Source organism: Protopterus annectens, chromosome 3.part0 (genome assembly GCF_019279795.1).
Source record: "Protopterus annectens isolate FY-2018-M chromosome 3.part0, PAN1.0, whole genome shotgun sequence".
Classification (NCBI taxonomy): Eukaryota; Metazoa; Chordata; order Ceratodontiformes; family Protopteridae; genus Protopterus; species Protopterus annectens.
In genome coordinates, this window is record NC_056731.1 from 1,323,967,263 (window position 1) to 1,323,991,398 (window position 24,136).

Here is a 24,136-nt window from a genome sequence, read left to right on the forward strand (position 1 = left end):
CTTGATTACTGGCCCAGTGGATGGTCGTCACATATTAATTGACTGGCAGTGGTGGGATCACCACATGACATACTGGGATTCAGTGGTGTGGATATTGAACTCCTGTAGCCTGTAAACAGTGGTCACTAAAGAAGGTGTTTGTACTCTCAAGCAGCCACACAGTTGACATTCAGAGTTTCATATCACAATAGTTTTATTTATTTTTGTTAGCTTGGTTAGCCAGGGAGAACAGACAAGGATATCAGCAGAGGACTATGGCAAGCTGACAAGGAGCCAGTTGGCTGAGATGTGCCAAGCCAAAGCACTGGGGCATGCCAACCTGACTAAAGTGGAAACAACTGCAGCTTTAGCCACAGGTGCCTCACAGACCAGCAACTAGGAAGCCAGCCAGACTGGCCTTAGAGATGTACAACTCTCAGAAAATGGACAGTTAAATTTTTCCTGAGAGGACTTAAAAATTCATCTGGATTAAAAGAGACTTGAACTGGAGGCCAAACGTTTGGAACAAGAATGAGCATACAGACTGCAGCATTTAGAAGCTGAAGAAAAGGAGAAATAGACTAAATTAGAATCAGCAGAGAGACTGAGACGTCTAGAAGCCAAAGACAATGAGAGGCTAAGGCAACATGAAAATTAAACGATGACTCTTCGCCAGGGTCATGGAGATAATCGAGAAAGGAGGAACCAAACCTCAGAAGCAATAAAGGTCAGTAAAATTTTCCACAATTTACAGAGGGTGATAATTTTGATAGTTTTATTCATATGTTTGAAAGGGTATGTAAACAATATAATGTTGACCAAGGGCTCTGGGGATGATTCCTGACCCCCTTACTCCATGGTAAAGCTGTAACTGCTGTTTTTAAATTGTCTGATATTGAATGTCTAGACTATAACCAAGTAAAGGAATGCTTATTAGAGTCTTTTAAGTTAACACCTGACATTTACAGAAAAAAAGTTTTGCAAGCATAGGCACAAGGCAGATGAAAGTGTGTGTGATTATATTGCTGAGTTAAGCACTTATTTTCATAGCTGGGTGAGTTTTTCATAGGTGAGTGAGTGGGTGTCAGGTCACCATTTCTGAAGGGCTAGTAGACCTTTTGGTGAGGGAACTAGCCCTTAGCAGTTTGCATAAGGACATGTGAATCTGGTTGGCAGACAGAGAATGTAACACAGCAGATGCACTGGGGAAAAAGAAAGACCTATACGTAACAAGCAGGGAATAAATGCACAGGAAAGGGATACTCAGTGCTGCACATGGGTATAAGGGAACCCATGGTGGGCAGCCTAAACTACCTCAACAGAGTCTATCAGTAACAAGGGGAAGCCACTAGTTCAGGAACATGCCCAAGATTCAAGGGTTAAATGTTTTAAATGCAACCAGTGGGGCCATGTAGCATAGAGATGTCCAGGGAGACAAGGTGGATAACAAAAGGTGGGAGAGCCAGCAAGTGGGAATAACAGAATACCAGCGGTAAGTTGTCTGGAGACAAGAAGGGTACCAAACTACCACAGGAGGCTATATCCTATCTTAGTAGATAGGAAACAAGCCACTGCTAAGAGAGACAGAGCCTCTGACCTAACCATTGTAAAGCCTGCAGTGATTAAAGAGGAGCACTGCTTGCTTGGGCAGTCTATTCTAGTCAGAGCTTTAGGAGGGACCCCGTTCCATATACTTTTAGCTAAGGTTCACCTTGACTGGGAGGGTGAAAAAGGAAGCGAGTAAGTAGGTGTATTTGAGGATATCCCTGCAGATGTCCTGATAGGGAATGATTTTGATAATGCAGTACCTTGTGTGCATGCAGTTAAACGCAGTCAGGCTTGGAGACAGGCATGTGGGTCTGGTAGACTGGGGGGACACAGACAGACTACACACTTGAATCCAGGACTGGTGAGGTGATTACGTCAGAGAGGGAACTACCCCGTAGCAGTGAGACTGAAGGTGAGCCACATCTGCTGGTGGGTACTGACGTTTCCTTGGACAGAGTGACTTCAAGGGTAAAGGTGAGTAGTACTACCCAGGCTGAAAGTATGGCACCTCTGTCAGAGGACACAAGGCTTCCTGTGGAAGGGAAGCTGGGAAGGGTTACAAAGAGAGTTGAGAAGGCTCAGTTCTCAGACCTTACATTACAAGGATTGAGGGAGGTAGCTAGGGAAGCACCTGATTCTCAAGGAAAGGGGGAATCTGTACACTGGGATAAAGGGTTACTGTACAGACAGTGGACCCCTGAGAGAAGGCTAGAAGGTGAGAGAATACAGCAGTTGGTACTGCTCACAGCCTACCATCTGGCATTTCTAACAATAGCCCATGACATTCCCTTTACAGGTGATATGGGCATAAAACATACCAGGGGAAGTATTATGCAGAACTTTTATTGGCCTGGGATTTCCAGGGATGTAACAGGGTACTGCAAGACCTGTGAGCAAAGCCAAAAGGTAGGCAAGGCAGGAGGCAAGGTCAAAGCACCTTTGATGCCTTTGCCTAGGACTGATGAGCCATTTCAGAGAGTAGCTATAGATATTGTGGGGCCTCTGACTACCCCAATACCACAGGGAAGAAGTATAGCCTAGTGCTAGTAGATTATGCTACCAGATATCCTGAGGTGGTGGCCCTGTCTACCATTGAGGCAGAAAAGGTGGCAAATGCATGGTTAGAGATTTTCAGCAGGGTAGGCTTCCCAAAAAAATACTGACTTATAGAGGTGCCAATTTCATGTCAGACCTGCTGGCTTGTCTGTGAAAGCACTGTGGGGTGAAGCACCTAAAGACCACCCTTTACCATCCCCAGACTAATGGTCCTGTGGAGAGGTTAAACTCTACATTAAAGACCATGCTACGGGCATTTGCAGACCAGTTTAAGAGGGAGTGGGACAAATATTTGCCCCATCTGTTGTTTTCCTACAGAGAGATCCCCCAGGAATCCACAGGTTTTTCACCCTTTGAGTTGTTGTACAGACATAGGGTGAGGGGACCTCTAGATCTGATTCGTGATGAGTGGGAGGGTGAGTGTGAATCCCATAAGGAGTCTGTTGTGGCATATGTCCTAAACCTCAGGACAAGGCTCAAGGAACTCATGGCGTTGGCCCAGGAGAACCTTTCAGAAGCCCTACAGCAGAAAAAGGTCTGGTATGATAGGAATGCTCGAGCCAGAGAGTATGCTGTGGGGCAACAGGTTATGTTTCTCACTCCTGTCAGACACAATAAGCTGCAGGCAGCTTTGGAGGGACCCTTCAAAGTGGTAAGGAAGGTCAATGATGTTAACTACATAGTAGAACTGCTAGGCAGGAGGCAGGGGTGCAAATTGTACAGTGTTAACACCATGAACCTTACCATGATAGGGAGGCCCTGGTGCTAAGTATTTGCAGTAGATGGCAGAAGGAGTCTGAGGGGGATCTATGGCTACAGGGAACCAGCCAGCAAAATCCCAAGTTACTATGGTGAAGCCTATGCTTGCAGGCATATGATATGACAGTGCAGCACTGTACTGGGGTCAGCAATGCCAAAGCATCTGGGATCTCAAGACAGGGTATGGGGTAATGTATTCCCAGATAGGCTCATCCCTCTCAAGCAACACTTCTCAAGGGTCATTAGAAAAACTACCTTGAGGAAGGGGGGAAGAAGTGTGACACAAGGAGGTACTGCCAGCACAGCTAGCTGGAATTTTGTAAATAATTATATGTCATTTGTGAATATCAAACTAATTGATAACAAGAAGCTTGTGTTACAAATGCATTCAAACTGTATGTCATGTGTATATCAAACTGCTTTGTACAGATGTTTGTGTTGAAGTGCTTGTGCTTAAAATGCATCCACAGTGTGCCCTACTGGAAGAGAATACAAATGTGCATGCACTATTGTAACTGTTTACAAGTATATGAGAACAGAAATGTACATGAAATATTGTAACTGTTTAAATGTATATGTTAACAGAGGAGACCAGAGGGTTAACCTCAGTCCAGCAAACTTTAGAGAAATATTTGAAATTAAACTGCTTTATTGGCTAGGCCATAAAGGAGCTATCTCTCAGATTTCAATGCAGCTAGAGACACAAAGTCTATACTAGGAAACTTTCTGTATTGTCTTTGGGGTGAACTAATTGCTATTTTGGAAGCAACTTTTTAATGACTTCCAGCATCTGCCAAAGATCTGAGCAAAAGCCTTTGTCTGGGTATTTTTACAGGTAGATGCTAAATACTGCCAGCAATGGGGGTTTGCATGAGAACTAAAAGTCAGATGACCAGAAACGATGTCATTCTGCAAGCTATCCGAGCAGTAATATTTTAGATATTATTTTGAGAAGTCTCTTAGTGAGACAGAGCATTCTGCATTCTGTTTTGGACCTCACAACATGACGAACCATTCATCACATCTGCCTTGCTCTAATTAAGTCATTAGGGTATAGTAACTTTCTTAGATACAGTCAGGAATATAGCAAAGCTTAGTTTAGATTTTGTTTTTCTTAATTTGTGTGAGCCAGTACTACAATATTATTTTAAATATTTCCTGTGGTTTTAAACTCTGATGTCACTGTGAATATATATTTAGTATTGTCTTGTTCTTTTATTATTTATTATTAAATATATTTAAATATTTAATTGTGGCTCATCTGTGTAGAGATTTTTAAGTTTTGAGAGTACTTGCACATTTACTTGGTGAGTATGGGCCACTCCAAACAGCCTTGCTCTTGGTAAAACTACCATTTGGATTAGTATTAATATTACACAGTAAAATAGGCCACCCTTTGTTAAGGGACTGGTGGCAGTGGTAACCACCTTATAGTCTGGGCAGAAGGGGGGGAATGGCTAGTAAACCTGTGCCAGCCTTTCCCAGGTGTGTGTGTATGTGTAAATCAAACCTCAAAGAGTGTTTGTGTCAGCTACATGGGTAGGGACACGAAGCACTGGTTGGACAGAGAGGGTGCTGTAGGTCTTGGTTTGGCCACTCAGTTGAGATCGCAATGCTACAGCTGTGCCAGTGGGGAATTTTATTGGGGATCTGGTGAAAGTCAGGAGAAACCAGCCCCGGACTGACTGTGGTCTCTGTGTGCTCTTAAGGGAAATTACACTTGATGCACAGAACTACATCTGGAAATACTGTGTGCATATCTGTTATCATCCCAGTGAATGTCCCTCCACAGGTGCCAGTAGTGAGGATTGAGGCTCTTTGATTACTGGTCCAGTAGAGGGTCATCACAGCAAGTAATAGCAAATGGTTTTGGAGAAATCCCAAAACACAACAGGGATTTTATGGGTGGGGGAGGCAAGTTTTAAGGTGAATGTTACATGTGTGCTCAGATTTAACCAGGGAGTAAGTGATATTTGGAGGTGGTACAGAAAGGAGAGCACTTAATAAGGACGAAACCAATGAGGTTATCTTTCCTGAAAGACACAAGGACGCTTTATTCTAAAGTATTAACAATACTAAGGAACCTCTGAGCATATTGCTGTCTAACTTTCATTAAGCAGACGTTGATTTGTCTTTGAATACAGTAACTTAATCTAAGAGTATTTTGTAGGCAATTCCCCTAGTGTCAGTCTTGGAAAAGATCATGAGAATATGTCAAACCACTCTAGATATGTATCTCTTGGCATATAGGGCAAAACCATCAGCCGTTTAAGGAAGCCTTCTGGAAGGGCAGTAGTAGTGGTTTAACTATCCTCTGATAAAGTTTGCATTTTTACCCATGTGGTTTGGCGAAGCCTTCCGGAAGGCCAGTAGTACTGGTTTAACTATCCTCAGATAAAGCTTGTAGTTTTACCCATGTGGTTTGGGGAAGCCTTCTGGAAGGGCAGTAGTACGAGTTTAACTATCCTCAGATTAAGCTTGTATTTTGAACCATGCAAATCTTGTAATCACTACTCCAGAGGCAGTTCCCCTTGTGCAGACATCTACTGCATAACAGGCACATTTAATTGACTGCTTCCTCACTTTATCAGCAGCTTGAGACAGTTCAATTACTTTTTCACTCGAAGAGTTATCAGGAAAGCTTTTAAGTCATGTCCTCTGCTTATGCTAACACATTCCCCTTGATACTACAACATGTGAGCCAGCTAGTTAATAGCATACTTCCCCAAAGTGGTAGAAGTGTAAACTTTTGTGCCAAATGTGCCTAGTACTCTACTTTTGCTGTCATTACGTACAGCATTAGACCCTGTCACTAGCTTTACCCCTTAAAGACATCCAAAGGCACAATTTTTGTATCTGTCAATAGGTGTTTTGTTTAGGAATTAGCACTTGTCTTCTTACTGTGTATAATTGATTAGGCTTTCTGTGTGCTGGGAATTGGAAGTCAGGTTCTAGTGTGGCATTATCAAAAACATCCTCAAATTTTTGCACGTCTGTCACACACTCTCTCTCTCTACACACACACACATATATATAGATATATATATATATATATATATATATATATATATGTACACACATAGATATGAATCTATATCAAGTGCTCAAACTATCAAAAGTAAATGTAAATCATTAAAAAAAACAAGCAAAAAGATAAACATTTATTTGGGGGGAACACCTGCTGCTGCTTATATACACAAGCTCTGAGATCACACTGCAGTGGGGTAAGAGCAAATACCCAGTCTACAGTGTACCGTGATCCCATACAATCAAACAAGAGCAAAATTTGAAAAATCAACTTTTGAAATATTTTGCCATTATATCTAGCTCTCAAACTTTTCATAGTGCAGGTGTTTGGGAACCCATATCCATATATATATATATATATATATATATATATATATATATATATATATATATATATATATATATATATACACATCTACCTATTTTTATCTAAAGATATATATATATATACATATATATATATATGTACAAACAGACACACACACACACACACACATTCAAAACCACAAGTTCAGAATACTGTGTAGCTATAAAACTTATTGGTAAGAGTCCACAGAGTATACATTATATTTACATGAGCACATTTGGGGTCATCAGGAAGTTCACTTGTTGTTCATGGTGACAGATTAAGCAAAACACAATTAAATTCATTCTTCCTGTATGTACTCTGAAAGCTCTTCATTGCTTCCTGTCTCAAACTCAAGACTATGCTGCCAGTGTTAATAAAATGAACCCTCTGCCTCCCTCAGTATCTTGGCCAAAGTCTTACTTTATTATAGTTTTAGAGTAACATTTTTGCTAAAACATTAGACTACACACTCCATTGTTTGTCTTTCGACATTTTTTCCCTTATTAGTTAATGGTGCAGCTGTCATTCTTGCTGGGAGGAAGAAACACGATGAATATTCTGTGTCATGCAAACCTTAATTTGCTAATAGTCTCATCTTCTGGTACTCACAGTGCTGCTTTTTTTTTTTCACGTACCTGAGTCTGAGAACAGTAAATGAGCCATCTTTCATTCCTAAAGCTAGTTGTGCCCCATCGCTGCTGAAAGCAACACTGCGCACTGCCTCTTCCATATTACAGCGAGCTATCAAGGCATGATCAGCAAGGCTCCACAACCTGCAAGAAATGTAACATTTCACATAGTTGCACTATTGAACAGGTTTTGGAAATTTCATATAAAGTTACATTATTATAACAGCATGTCTACTAGGTTATTTAACTTAAATTTTAAGGAAAGAAACACACACACATCAACAAAACTAGTGGTGAAAAAGATTCTAAGTTATAGTTCATGCAGATTACTGATAAATGTATTGGACAGATTAACAAAAGGAACCTAAACCTGAAGTGATGTTAGTTCAGTATTGTAAAGCAAACAAGACAATAACTCAGGACTTTAATTACATTGTATAAAACAGCAGCTTACTACAGGTTATTATAGCACTCATATTGAAGAGATTTTGGAAGGTGCAGGACTCTGAGAGAGAAAAGGAGGAACAATGCTACTTAAAGCAAATACTACAAGGATTTATATGGTTAGGCAAGTCTCAGACGGCAGCTGAAATCAGTGCCATTATCAAGGCACCCTTTCTGTAATTTCATCTTTTTTGGATACTTAGTTACTACTGAGTGAATTAAGATTACCAGAGCAAAGGACATTTCATGCATGATTTATATTCTAATTTATGTGCCTATAAATGAGTAAATGTCAGCATTTGCACATAGGAACTGCAGTGCTAATGGTGAGGATGGGCTTACAAGTTGCAGCCATACAGCTTAGTCAGGTCAATGGGGTGTTTAGGGCTACAAAAGCCACACAGGCATTAGCTTAGCAGCTCATACTTAGCTGCTGATGTATAAGCAGAATATTTAAAGAGGTAAAAAAAAAATTACATGTTGACAAGGATCAATGTGGATTACAAGGAGGTAGCTAGAGGTATGACAATATTAACAGAACCTTTATGATTTAAAAAGATCTACTGGCTAATAATAGTATTGATACTGATACTGATATTGATATTAAGATTAATAGGCTTGGATGCTGAAAAGGTGTTTGACAGCGTGAGTTGAGAATTTATTAAGAGGTTTTTTTAAGTATTTGGGTTTCCACAAACATGGACAACACTGATATTTAATGTCTATAGACACTTTCTTCATCACTTTTTCTTTATATTTAGAGTGACTAGACAGGGACATAAGACAATCAAACATAATTGGTTACAAATGGAGAAATACTAATGAAAAAAATCCCTTTTTGCAGACAAAATAATACTATTTCTTATCAGTCAGGAATATGATATAAAAATTATCTTTGATAAAATGAAATAGTTTAATACTACAGCAGGATATAAAGTAAGTGAATCAAAACCGAAGGTTATACTAATGAATTATGCACTAACATAACTTAGTACAGAGCTTGCCCTTTTCATGGGATCATGACAAGCTGAGATACTTAGGAATTTGGGAAGAAATTACTCAAACAATTATAGATCCATATGCTCATAGATATTCCAAGCCGCGTGGTGCAGCGGTAGTGTTGTTGCCTCACAGCAAGAGGATCTTCTGTTCGATTCTCAGCTGGAGCACCTTCTGTGTGGAGTCTGCATGTCCTCCCTGCAGTCGAGTGGCATTCGATAGACATGCGTGAATGGGCATGCCTTCGTTGAAGGTTGGGCATCAGGCTGGCACCTCACACCGTAAAAATCTACTGCCAATCATTAGCAGACCGGAGTTCCGCTGTGGTGACCCCTAATCAGGAAAAGCCGAAAGAAGAAGAAGATGCTCATAGATATTTCAAGACTACTGAGTCTTATGACATGTGCCTTGCAAGTATCCTCCCTCAAAATTAACCTCCTTTCTCCAGGAGGGTCAATCCATTCATTCATCTAGGTTATGTTTAAAGGAAGACAGTTAATCCCACTGCTTAACATGCAAAGGAAATGTATTCCAAAGGCTAGGGATGTGCTGTGTTATAATCTGTCCCATCACTGTGTTTACTTATTTGTTGGTGAAGATTTAGGAACCTGGTTTTAGTATTGTAGTGGGTAGTCTAGCTATAAATAAGATAAACTATGGAAATTGTTATTTATGAACACTGATAATGATATGCAAGTTATTAAGATGTTTTTGAACCCATTGGCTCTTTATGTAGGTCAGACTTATGTGTATCACCAACAGATCAGATAAGGAAAATATGAAAAAGGAAATTAAGGAGTTTCTTTGGGATAACAAAAATAAAAGGTGCAATGAGAAAAACAAATACTGACAAGAGAAAAGGGTGGTTTGGGACTTCCAGATTTGGAGGTGTACTATAAGGCCACACAATTTAGATTAACATACTTAATTTAGAACACAAAATACATGTCTAAATGGAAGTGCATGATAGGCATAGAGCCTGATGAGGTAATGACAGGATTACACCTGGGCATTTGGGCAGATCTGAGAAAGGAATATAAAAAGCATTATGTAAAGTCCTATCAACATAAAATTATTAAGTGAGACTTTTTTCTCATACGTTACATATATGTACTTACTTTTTCAAGTCACTCTGTTTCCTATTGGTTACCTATTTAAAGTGGTAACTATGATGTACTAGTTTTTAAACATTATTCTTTTATGTCACTTTCTTTCAGTTCTGTATATTTGTATAATTAGTGCAGTGGAGCTTTTCTCCCCGGGCCTCTACTGAAAATGGACATATATCCAGTTAGACTAGCCCAGTCAACAAATGTAAAATAAAAATAAAATAAAATAAAATTTGTATAAAAAGAAGCTAAACCTTTGAAAAATAGAATAGCACCAACAGATTATACTATATATAAGAAGAAGAAAGACACACAAGAAAATGCAACAAATATTGAAGATGAAAGAACAAAGAAATTACATTTTTGGAAGCGCATGATAAAAAGAGATGAGATAGTAAAATGTGAAGATGCTAAATACATTTTTCAGTTATTAAACACAGATCAACTTGCACATACAGGTCTAATGCTAGCGCTCAAGGAAGATAAGTAAATGTTAAATAGTAATTTTGTTAAACCATGAAAAGTAGATTCTATAATTGAAGCCAGATGAGAATGGCAGACTGGGAAAGAGTAAAAAGTAGAGCTTATAAGGCAATATTAGACTTGAGAAAGCAATACTGTATAAAGGTAAAAACAGCATGAAGTGAGCAATTAAATAAAATGTTACAAATGGTCAATAGGGGAAAATATGTCTTAATCCCCTATATGTACGTAAATCAAGGAAATAACAAAATTTGTGCAAGGAAATATTTGCACAAAAATTTCTATAGCCCTATAAGACCTGGAAAAATGCCCCCACATTAAAGAGGTATATGTTGCAGATATGGTTCAGATCCAAGTTTTTAGAAACATATATTATGGGTACATACAAAGCTGCTTCACTACAATGATTTGAATACTATGCTAAGTCTTATACTTGGAAGATAATTTAACCTTAGTACAGAGATGCTTTTGTTGAGTTGATTTAAAACAACATGCACTAAATAGGTGAAATAATTACTAACATTAGTGTTGACAGTAGCTAAGAAAGCTATATAAATCCAAAAACCAAAAACAAACTACAAATAAATTAAGTGAAAAACATGAATACAGAGATTAAAAATATGAAACTAGAAACTATTAGAGATCAGAAACAGAACTCCATAGTAAAAATTGGCTGTATGTGATTCTGTGATGGAAATTGTGCTTGAAGAAGACACTGACATGGAACAAACTGCGTATGATGAACAGTTATTTAATAAAGTAGACTGCAATACAAGTTAAGACCTGGTCTCATTGTTAACATTTGGAATACAGTGAAAAAAATATGGTCAAATGCTAATCAATATATAAATTTGATTAGACAGAGTACGTGAATGAGATATTTGTATTTACATGCTTATCAACAGCAAGTTAACGAAGTGATTGACAAGGAGCTAGCTTGCTAGTATTGTGCAATCATATAATTATACTATAAAATGCTTATCAATAATAAGTTAATGACCTGATAAGGGGCTAGCTTACTGGCATTGTATAAACAAATAACTATAAAATGAATGTGTCAGTAATCAGTGTCAAAATCACAAATGTAATTTACATGGGGATTGCACTCTAAAAATTAAACTGTGGTAATTAAGTATTTTCATTGCTTAAAACAACTATTATATGCCATGCCCTGAATGATGTACTTCAGTGAGGAAAGTGTACTTGTAGAAAGAGTGTAGAAAAAGGGAAGACCTGCAAAGAACTAGAGGAAGAAAAATATGGACCTGAGTATGACAGATGGATCTCCCATCTTATTGGGTCACTAATGTGGTCAAAGGCTATTTACATTTTTATCATGTCAAGAAACTCCTTTTTAAAGTAGAGATAACCTATAACTGCCATAAGCAGATGTGTGGCAGCTACTTATCATACACTGTAAGGTGCTTTTAGTAATGGGAACAGATTGTAGGTAATGCTAGCAACTTATAATATAATATATATACCAGATGTCTGTTAAAAATAACTTTTATTGTCACATAAAACTGTCCCTATCACCTTGGTTGTTGCCTTCCAATGGGACAAATGTTTTTTTTAATACCACACAAACCAATTTATAAACCAGCTCATTCATTATGTCACATTAGTCAATTAGCAATTAAAGAAGTAGACATTGTTTAAAGGAATGGTATATAATTCATTTTTTTTCATTGTATAATTCATTTTTCTTGTTTTTTTCATTTTGCTTTGCCCCATGCCTGTTGACGATAAAGCCTACCTGTCCATTCCTGATTACATCCATTTGTTCCCCTTCCAGAATTAAAAGTCAATCTTGAGAAGTGGAAGCTGTCAATCAGGTAACCATCAAATAATTTTTTTTCTGTTTTATGGCCCTAACTCCTCATACTGGAAGGTGATACAGATACTTATGTGTTGGAGTGTCCTCCTATCACTCCTATACACATGTGCTCCTACACATAACAAAGGCTGCCTCTCAAACAAGGCATGGTAGAGTTGCATGCCTTTCCATACCTAGTGCTGAAGGGTGTGCAGTGGTCTTTCAAGTAGGTGCTGGTATCCCAAGGATGGATTAGTTGGGTTTCAGTCACACTCAGGGTTTTAACCTACTGTGCTATGCAACTTCAGTTTTATTTCAATTTTTCTTACCAGGCACTTTACAATTTAATAAAAGCATAGAACAGATACAAATAAATAGATAAAACATCTAGCAATACAAAATAAAACAATTATACAGATACAACATCAAAGGCAATAATAAAACAAATGTTAGACGTATAAACTGAATGAGGATATCAAGGTACACAAAATCCCAAAGCATAACAATATCAAATAAGGTAAAAAAAATCTAAGCAGCAGCCAATAATGGGCGGCACAGTGGTGCAGCGGTTAACGTTGTCGCTTCACAGCAAGAGGTTCACCGGTTCGATTCTAGGCTGGGGTGCCTTCTGTGTGGAGTTTGCATGTTCTCCCTGTGTTCATGTGGGTTTTCTCCGGGTACTCCGGTTTCCTCCCACATTCCAAAGACATGCATCTAAACAGGCTCTATGGAACCTAGTCGGACATTCCCGGTCAACAAATGTTAAATAAAATAAAATGAATAAAATAACAAAAGGTCAATTCAAATAATTAGGTTTTTAGTCCTCTCTTAAAAACAGTCAAAGTAGGTGAACCTAGCTTTCAGCCCAGGAAGCATACTCCACATATTAAAGACCTTGGCGGCTAAAAGCCTGTCACTGGAAGATTCTAAGTTATAGGATGGAACAACTAAGAGACCTTGTGATGCAGGACACACAGGTCTGACAGGCCTATTATGGACAGAAAGTCTTGAAAGTAAGGCAGATCTATGCCATGAAAGGCTAAATGAACCAAGACAAGGACCTTGTAGATTATCCGGTTTACCTTCATGTGTGCATTTTGCACACGGGCGAACAGCAAATGTTCGAAAGGACGTTTGCAAACTGTGCAAACGTCGAATGCAAAAAAGTTTGAAAGTGCAATGAGCAAATGCACAGTGACATTCGCTCATTGCAGATTTGGCATTTTGGGACGGATTGCACTATAGTGGGGATCAGAAAATGGTCCCTTTCCCCACTGTAGTGTGATCTTGGAGTTAGAATATTAAAGTAGGGAGGTGACATGGGGGGCGCATGGGGGCTTGCCCCTCTGCTTTACATGTCATTACATTTTTTTTTCGAAATTTATGTTTGAAAATCAGCAAATCTGCATTTTGATTTGCTGATTTTCGAACATTGGAAACTGTCGCGGTTTTGTTTTTCGACGTTACGATTCACTCATATGAGCAATTGCACAAGTGCGTTTCACCTTTGTAAAGGTAAACCAGATTATCCACTGCTTGACTGGTAGCCAGTGCATACTTTGCAGGATCAGTGAAATATGACGGAACATAGAGAAGCAACACAGGAACTATGCTGTGGACTTTTGCACAGATTGTATGTGGGCATGTTCTGAATCTGGCAGCCCTAGCTATAAGGCCTTGCAGCATCAAGACAAAAGGAGATGAGTGCATTTACTACAGTAGGAAGGTCATTAGGTGGAAAAAAGTGCTCATTCAGACTGCAGTTCTGCAACTGGAAACCTGATGTCTTGACTACAATGGAAATGTGGTTCTTAAGAATTAGTCTGTTATCAATAATCACTCCTAGATTATGCATTTGAGACACAAAAGACAGCTTATCCCCATACCTTTCATCTGTACAGATTTTTACAGATTGTCCAGATTTTTGCCTCATGTTTTTGTTTTGTTCATCATAAAATTTGTGATTTTCTGGATTTTTGTGGCAAATCAGTAAGGAATGAATTCGCTGAATAATGACAGTCATTTGAGTTTCAGACTTCATACCCTTCATGAAATGCATGGTAACACAAGAGCCTTTATTCTAGCAGCTTTCTAAGTTTATAATGGCAAGATTTAAAATGTGTTCCTATTTTTAAGGCTTTGTCCCCCCATTATTTTTGGCTTTGTCCAGATTTTTTGTGCTAAAAGTGTGAGAGCTATGCTTGTTCCCACAGCAGTTGTGTAAGGTGTAGTAAGCTTAAGCTGATTATCGACCATCCAATCATCGGTGAATTCCAAGTTCTGAGCCAAGCAATTAAGAGAACATACATATTCCTGTGTAAATGCAAAGTAAAGCTGCATGTCATCAATATTGCAGTGATAACACTGACCTCTTAAATAAATGATGCTCTCTAGCTGCAAGAGATAAATGAGGAAAAGCAAATGACCAAGAATAGAACCCTGTGGTACCACACAGTCTAGAGAGTGGGAGGAAGATGAAATAATCCCTGATGCCAATTTCTGGCTGCATTCAGAAAGATAGGAGACAAACCCTTCCAGAATGAGATCAGAAATACCACAGTACTTTCCAAATGGTCTAATAGCATGGCATGAACCACCAAATCAAAGGCCAATAACAGACTGAGAAGGACCAGAAATGAGTAGTAACTAATTTCTTTGGTGAATGTCTAGCCTGAAATCCAGATTGGAAAGAATCACTGATGCCACATTCTCTCAAGAAGGATGCCAGATGAAGGTACACCATTTCCTCAAGCAGAATCCAAAGATTTTTTTCCTCAGGTGGATGGCAAATGCTGGAGGTGTGATGGGGAAGAAAGAGGTAGCTGGGACTATATGTTTTGGAAGTGTAATGAGATGACATTTTAAAAACATTTTAAAAATTCCATAGAGAGTACTCTGTCACAAATACTGGGCAAGCAAATGAGTGTAACCAGGGAAATTATTTTTTGAGCTGAGACAGATGATCTGAATTGCCTACACACAGTAAGGCTTTGTTAAGTTTAATTCTGGTGGCCAAAAAAGCATGAACTAGAAAACGGAAATCAAATGGCACAGTGGTGCAGTGGTTTGAGTTGTCACCTCACAGCGAGAGATTCTCTGGTTCGATTCTTGCAGGGGTGCCTTCTGTGTGGAGTCTGCACGTCCTTCCTGCATTCCTGTGGGTTTCCTCTAGGTGCTCCTGTTTCCTCTCACGTTACAAAGACATGCGTCTGGAGCATTTCTCCCTGGGCCTCTGATGAAAATTGGCTGGTTCTAAGTTGGACTTTCCTGGTAAACAAATGTTCAATAAAATCAATAAATAAAGTCTAAACCAACCATATTTGAAATAGTGAATATTGTAACAGGGATAAAAGAACTGGAAGGGGATCTTTAGAAAATGGTAGGAGCAAATTGGGAACAATACATGCAAAAAAATGTTTCAGAGGAAGAATGAGGTTTAAGAGAAGCCAGGAACTGAACAATTTATGCAGTAATAAATATATTATATTGTATAGAAGAATATATGTGATGTATAATGTAAATGTGAACTTCTTAATATGGTTTCATTACTTTAATGTAGATTTAAGTTCACTTATCTCTAAAGTGATAATTCAATAAAGGTGTTTTTAAAAAAAAAAAAAAAGAACCTTACCAACAAAAGGAATGTTTTCAATAAGACAGAAGTTGCTTAAATTGTCATAATTTAGCCAGCCTTTTTAAGAATGGAGTTGACTAAAAACGTCTTTAGTTGTAATAGAAGAAACGTTTCTCAAGTGAGGTGGCAACAATCTGGAAAAACAAAGGACCGATGACCTCTAAGAATGCCACCACAAATTTAGTTGAACATGGGTCTAATTGCCAAGTGGAAGTATACATGTTGGAAATTACAGTGATGACATCACTCTAGTCAGGAGCAGTAAACTCTTTCCATTCAAACTGAATGCTCACTTCTGCCTGACCCACAGAAATGCCTAGGTTATCGATATATGTCAGTGAAGCGACTTCCAAGATGGCTGCACGTTGATCAATAACTTAACTTCAGCTCTCCCAGTGTGCAAAACAAACACTGGAAAACATCAGCCAGTGATATTGTTAGCTTGAGTAAATTCAGTTACTCACTACTAAGTACACTGCCTGGATGTCTGCAAAGAAGAAACTAGGAGAGACTGAAAGAAAATAAAACAGAAAAGGTGAAAAGAAAACACTAGCTGGGAAAAGTTCAGCATCTGCTCAGAAAAAAGCAGTTCAAGCTCCACCCTTGGTGCAAGACTTGGCTTCCAGTAATCTAGAGGAAAAATAAGTAAAATTAATTCAGAGCTGATAAAAATAAACAAAACACTGAAGGAGTATATTGTCTCAAATAACAAAAGGCTGGAAACAATGGAAGAAGCTTTAAAGAAATATTCAGATGAGCCGATAAAACTGCAAAAATTTGAAGTCAAAATGAAGAAAAGGCTGACTGAGTAAGATGCTGCTCAAAAAGACAGGTTACAAAAAATGACAGAATTAGAGGACAGACCACCTAGGGAAAATCTGAGATTTTCTGCTACAGCAGAGAAACCAGAAGGAGCAGACAGTATTAATTTTATAAAAGTACAAATAAGCAACTGGACTAGTATTCACAGCAGGAACTGTCCACATCGGGCCATGAAAAAGCAGCCAAGACCTTTATTAGCAAAAATGCAATTATACCAGCAGAAGGAGTTGATCCTGACAAAACCGTGGCAAAAGAGCAAAGTATTAAAAGTCCAAGACAATGATTACTCGATGTACACCAGGCAGAAGAGAAACACATTTATTCCTGTAATCAAGAAATGTTGACAGGCAGGTGTGGGATTCAAGTTGCTATATCCAGTTGTCTTCAGAATATTTTTTCCTGGAGGATCAAAGTCATTTTTGGGTATTGAGTTATTAAGGAAAATAGAAAGTACTACAAAAGTTATAACTAGTGAGTGGGATAAAAATAAAGCGGAGTTTAAAAATATAGTAGAAATAAAAGAAAAAAGATCTCGTTAAGAAGTAATAAGAATTATTTAGAGGAGTTGACAAAGGTTAAAGTATTAGAAAATGAGGGGAATCTCTTAGAGCAAGAAAATGCACAACTGCAGATTGCTAAAGAGAAAATAAGGGAGGACCTAGATATTATATACAAGTTTTAAACAACTGCTGTTAAGCAATTGTTTTTTATATGAAATACAGAATTTGATTTTGTATATTTTGAAAGTTGAATATAAGTTTTGTCTTTTAATTGCGTTTATTTTTCAGTTATGTGATTGTTTCTGAGACAACTGATTGTTTTTTTTTTGCTATTTGGCGGGTAATTTTTAAACTATCTAAATGGCTGATTTTTACAATGCAGATAGCTTCTGAGGAAGTTCCTGTTCAATAAAACTGGAACGAAAGCACTAAAAAAATCTATCTTCATTCTGGTGGTCTCTTGGTTTATTGACGAAAGTGCACCGATACACCAAGATTGCTTTCACTAATTGTTTTTTATATCTCCAGAGCACAAAAACTTTTGGCACAATGACAAGGCAAAAGAAAGTACAAAGAGTTGTTGCCAGACTTAGAGACCTATAACAAAAAAAATAACCAGAGATCCGATAGACAGATATTAAAGATATTTTGGACATTTTATGAAAATTTGTATAAAGCAGACAAGTGGGAAAATCAAGAAAAAGTGTAAATGGAAATATTTTTGTAAGGCTTAAATATGCCAAGGTTAGAGGTAAATGAGGCTCAACAACTAACAGTTATGATAGGAGGAGATGAGATAAACATGGTGATTTATAATCAATCCACAGGAAAGCCCCCATGAATAGATGGTAGTTCAGTAGAAGTTTGAAAGCTATGAGGGAAGAAAGTGATAAAGATCTGGAAGATTTTGTTAACAGTATTTTAAAAGGGAGGAGAGGCATCGACATCATGGAAAAAAGCTGTGGTCGCTATAATAGCTACAGATGGTAAAGATGGTAAATACTCATCTGATTCAGCTTCATATAGGCCCATTTTAATTTTAAACCATGATTATAAAGTGTTTATGTCCATAATGGCTAAAAGAATGGCAAAGGAGATGCCAGAATTGATAGACAGGACCAATGTGGTTTGGTAGAAGAGAGGCCAACATTTGACAACATGAGGAGAACAATGATGATCCAGAGGGAAGCAGAATATAAGAAAATACCATTGTTATTGGTGGGTCTTGATGAAGAGAATGCATTTTACAGACTAAGCTTGGATTTTATGAGTAGGGTAATGGAAGCATTAGCAGTTCCTGATACAATTATAAGGTTAATTAGAAGGATATATGAGGAATTGGAAGCAAAAATCAAAGTGGGATGGGTCCTCTCTGACAAGTTTTGTCTCAAGAGAGGAACCATGCAGGGGTGTCATCTTTACCCTTTGTTATCTGTGCTACATTTAGAACCACTGACAAAGAAAAGTAGGGACTCAGAAATTCAAGGATATAATCGGTATGGTGTTCAAGAAAAGGTGGCTTTATTTGCAGATTTACTATTTTGTACCTGAATAAACCAGAAAAGGAATCTCAGTGTTGTAGAATATTCTGAGGCAGTTCTATGTTTTTTTAATTGGGGGGGTATACAATTAATGAAGATAAAATAAAGGCTTTAGTTGTAAACTCTGTACCCACACATGGATTGGTCCAGCAAAATCCATATCTATGGAGACATGATAAAATGAAGTATTTATGAGTATGGATTAAAAATGATTTGCTTATAGCAGCTAAGGATATGTGGTAATAAACTAAACAAAAGATCAAAGAAAAACTGAGAAAGTGGAAGCTCCTGCCTATGGATATGGATAACAAGATACACAGGCCAGGCCATAGTTTTATCAACCAGAGGAGAAGTTGTGGATAGTAATTAAGAGCTGAAAGATTTTATTTGTGAGGGGAAGAGGACAAGAGTCAAACAGGATAACTTGATTCCTCTAGTAGAACAAGGAGGTTTAGGATTACCCTCTTTAAAGGGATATTTTAGAGCTACACTGTTAAGGATCTTATACTTAACTTGAGCAGAAAGCTTTAATTCAAACTGGAAAGGGATGAAGATAAAACAGGGTTGAAATTCAAAAAATACGGAAAGAGTGTGATTTAGGACACAGATCTTTAAGGAGAATAACAACAGTCATACAGAGTATTATATTCATAAATTAGCAGAAAATATACTAAGAACTAAACCAACACAGGAACTGAGAAAGGAGATTTTGCTGATAGGGATGATTGCAATTAGAACTACAGAGAATAGTCAAGACGGGGTGGGAATTTACTGGAGGAAGATGGCAAAGGAACCAAGGTATTGGGAACAAATAATTAGAGAAAGAAATGTAATATAATGGGAAGACACCAACAATACATTTAGATTGCAGGCTAGTGATTATCTTCTATATCAGAGATTGATATGAGAGCGCAGACAAAGAAAAAGGGATAGGAGAATTCTAAATGAAAGGCCTGCACTGGTTGAGTTTTTGTTGCATTGGTTGAGTTTTCACACAGAGCTAAACGGAGGAGGGGCACTTACCAAAACTCTGATCTGTGATATATAACAATAAGTATCCTGTTTTTTTTTTTTTGCTTATTTTTACTAGTTATGGCTTATTCTAGATATTTATAGTACATTTTATTGTCTGCTGCATACTTTTTACTGTATTTTATAGCTATAAACTAATCCACACAGTTGTACTAAAACTGTCTGCCTTACTGGGCCAGATAAATAAGGTTTTTACTGCCACACTGTTTGTAAATCTTTTCTAGCTAGTTTCACTGAGTGTAAGGTACTGACTACAAATTTTCTCCATTTATTAAACATCTGTTTGTTCTGATTTCCTCCTAAGGAGTGCATCATATAACTGATTTGTTTACAGTTAAAAGCATTCTCTAGAGTCTCCTTGCTCCTTTATCTGTTTAAAACTTTCATTTAGTGGCTCACTGCTGTTTTTCTGCTGTGATAAACATTTCTGTAGTGTTTTCTGCCTAAAATAGTGTAGGTAGTAGCTGTAGCATTGTCCATTTCCAGGACTGTGTTTCTGGGACTAGCTGTTTGTTTGCATAGGCTGTGTGTTTTGAGCACATTTTCCAAGGCCATCTTAGTTTAACAAAAGCCATTTCCACTTCAGTGAGAGTGTAGTGTTTATGGTCATTCGCTGGTTAGGGTTGCCTGGACTATGGCTTGGAGTAAGCACTTCATTGGTTTTCTTGTGCATTTTTCTAAAGTTTTTTCAGGTTTCAACCTTCTGTTGCTTAAGAAGTTATCTTGTAAGTGTTTCTGCCATTTCACATAGAGCTAAACGGAGGAAGGGCACTGACCAAAACTCTGATCTGTGATATATAACAATAAGTATCTTGCTTTTTTGGGGGGGGTGCTTATTTTTAATAGTTAGTACTTATTCTAGATATTTATAGCACTTTTATTGTCTGTTGCATACTTCTTATTGTATTTTATAGCCATAAACTAATCTGCATGGTTGTACTAAAATTGTCTGCCTCACAGGGCCTGATAAATGAGGTTTTTACTGTCACACTGTAAATCTTTTCTAGCCAGTTTCACTGTGTGTAAGGTATTAAATGGAAATGTTCTCCATTTGTTAAACATCTGTTTGTTTGCTCTTATTTCCTGCTAAGAAGTGTATCATATAACTGATTTAGTTTCCCACCCTCACTCCCTATTGGTATATTGTTCTTATACTTCATTGCCCGCAGTTGCCTGGCCCTACTGTAAATTTGATCTGGGACACTCTTCCCCGTCTAGTGTCATTAGCTCATTCTACCTAATATAGAGAGAACATTTGAGAAGGCCAACCTACTTCATTTCTTAACCTTGAATTATTTCTGTTCCTTCATTCTCCCTTTCCACTTTACTAAACAAAACAAATCTACAATTGCTAGAATCTCCTTGTCTTCTAACTGAGTGTGCTTCTCAAACAATCTGGAAATATAGAGCTGATAAGTATATTTTTGGCACTTTTTAACACTTCAGAGTTGAATAAAACAATAACTGACCAGTTCAGAATGGCATTTGAATAAATTGCATTTATTTAAACTGTATTTGCTTTAATATTGCTAAAACTCAAGTGTTCTAGCTTGCACTGCATTTGAATTATTTTTAGTGCTGTTTTAGCTGCATTTCTGTAAAAAAAATCTAAGCTTTTTTCCTGCCTTTCCTGTAACTAGTCTAGGCCAGATACACATTTGCTGTATACAGGACTGTTTGTAAGCTTCTGAGCACCCCCCCCCAAGCCTTTCTGTGTTGCAGAAAGGCCTTCTAGTTTATCAGTGGGAGTGGAAATGACTAGGCAGCCTATCTACTAAAAGAGGAGTGGTTTCTGGCCAGGAAATGTTAGTCTACTGACCATTTGGCCAGTTTTTCCCTCTCTTTCATAGATTCATAGGTTCATAGGTAGGGACTAGGCTATTGGCCCTAGGGCCTATATAAGCCTAGCCAAAAAGGTTTTCAACTTTCTGGTTTAAAAGCCTGTGTTTTCACTTGTTTCTCACCTTTCTGGTAACTAGTCTAGCCCAGATACAGATTTGCTGTATCCAGGACTGTTTGTAAGGTTCAGAGCAGTGTCAAAAATTCTGCTCTTCAATTTTTCTCTTAGATCTGCTAGTTCTCTCCTCTCTTGCACATTTACTAGCTTATTAGTCTAGTACTTTACCAGACTTCTTGTAGCAATTATTGTGGTACACAAAAGTGCTACCAGCACTAAATGTTCTATAAGGAAACAGCTTCTGTACCTATTTGTAATGCCCACCCCTCCAAGCATGTCTAAATGTCAGTTCCCTGTGCTTTCTCCTATTAATCTGGTGAACTTGGGTATCCTGAGGCAATGTAGCAACTACCTCATGTACACTGACAACCATCTCCTCTTACCTCCCATCACTTAGACTTCTGAGAGATGCACTTATATATCCAAACTGGAAACCACGCACTCTCCAGCCAAGACAGGAATAGCTGGTCAAGAGGAGAAGGTCAACACTTGCACCACACCACATGAAACACATAGCCCTCCAGATCACACAGCAGCAGTGGCTTCTCATAAAAATACAAACCACACACCCACCATCATGGAGGCTATCAATAAAAATCTACCCAAACAGGAGAGGCTTCCAAGGCAGAAACACACTCGACCACCACAACACAACACTAATCATGAGACATATAACTCTCTTAAACAGTGTGGCACTTAACCAAAGCCCCTAAGGCAAAATGGGTCTATATTACATGATTGAATTATTAGATGATTGAACACCTACACATTGACCAAATAATATCGAAAGCAAAAAACAGCGAATGGCCAGTTTAATGCAGGGAAAGATTTCCTTTGGCCGTTCGCTGGATTTTGCAGTTTTCTCCACTGTGTAGTGATCTTGGAGTTTGGTATATTTAGTTAGGGGGGTAAGCCATGCTTTTTTGAGTTCTCTGAGGGCCTGGTTGAACCAAGGCTCATGAGGAAGAAAAGAAACCTAACGAACATGGCTTAGGGCCACCTGATCAAGAGGCATGGATAAAGCTTGGTTGCAGGCATACAGAAGTCCTTCAAGATCATCAGCATTACACTTACATATTTGTTCTCCAAGAACAGACACAAATGACTCAAGAGAAACAGACTGAAGATTTCTAAAGAAAATCTGTCCATCTTCAACAGGCTTAAAGAAGGGTAGATCAACCATAAACTGTAAGATTAAAAGGTCAGACCAAATAACTGGCTCAATCACTAAATCATCAACTTTCACACCAAAATGGAAAATCGGGTCAGTGCTTTGGCCATGGGAATGTGCAACTATACAAATCTCTTATGTAAACCCCAAGCCCCAAGCCCTTTCTAATGCAAAGGGATTCCCTAACAAAAGTCACAGAACATCATCCATAATGTTGAAATTTCCAAGGATAAGTGGGAGTTATTCAACACCAGGTGATAAGAAAGTTCCTGAATTCCTGCAGGAACATCCAAACACCACTAGGGAAGGGAAAGAAGACAAAAGTAGCATTGATTATTGAAATCGCCACACCCAGTGACTACAGTGTCTTGCATACAAAGAGACACAAAGTCATAAAATATCAGGATTTGCAGGCAGAAATGAGAGCAATGTGAAAGAAAGATACTCAGATAGTTACAATAGTAGTAGGAGCAATGGGTCTTATAAAAAAGAATCTAAAATCGTATTTAGATATGTTACCAATACATGTAACTCCGTACAAATTGCAGAAGGAGTCATTACTGGGCATATTGCGAGTGCTGTGAAGAGCATTTCTGGCTGATATCAAGGATTGAAACAATACTAATTTCATGAACTTTTAATCGTACTTTAACTTTGGAATGGGGTCCATTCTCATGATGGTATTAGAAACCCAAAAGATTTGGAGAAATTAAAAAAGGGATAAATTAAAAAAAACAGCCAAAGGTGGTTCCAATGCTCAAAGCATATTAAAATAAACTGGTTAACCGACTTAGTTTGGCTGTAAAGTTATTTTTTTTGTGGCCAACAGTAACGTCTCCCAGCGGCGTTCGCTATTTTGCAGTTCGATATTACGTGGTCGATGTTTAGGTGCTCAATCACCTATTCATTCGATCATGTAATACAGACCCAGCAAAACAGCATGCCCAACACACTAGTCATAGGTGACTTGACAGTGAGGCACACTGCTGTCCCACTCACTAGGTTGAATAAGGAGAAAGTAACAATCAGCCTGTCAGGTGCCAGGATCCGCCAAATAACGCACACACTCAGGTCCCTCAACAACAGGTACAAATATGACTCTGTCATTGTACATGTGGGTGTGAATGACATGAGACGTACCTCCCTGGACTACATGAAAAGAGACATGGAGGAGCTCTTGGATTATGTAGACCAGGCGGGTATGACCCTAGCCCTGAACAGCATCCTACAATCACCAAGAATGATACCACAGTACAAGCAGAAAATGATTGATTTCAACAA

At 38.2% G+C, this 24,136-nt stretch overlaps 1 protein-coding gene across 1 annotated transcript in view; it reads right to left on the reverse strand.

The window, feature by feature from the left end:
- The window catches only part of LOC122797061 (echinoderm microtubule-associated protein-like 6), a 3,800,753-nt gene that overhangs the window by 3,305,403 nt on the left and 471,214 nt on the right, over positions 1 to 24,136 (reverse strand). Inside the window, exon 6 of the mRNA XM_044065838.1 lies at positions 7,354 to 7,491. Within this exon, the coding sequence (XP_043921773.1) occupies positions 7,354 to 7,491 (138 nt within the window). The remainder of the gene's footprint in view (positions 1 to 7,353; positions 7,492 to 24,136) is intronic.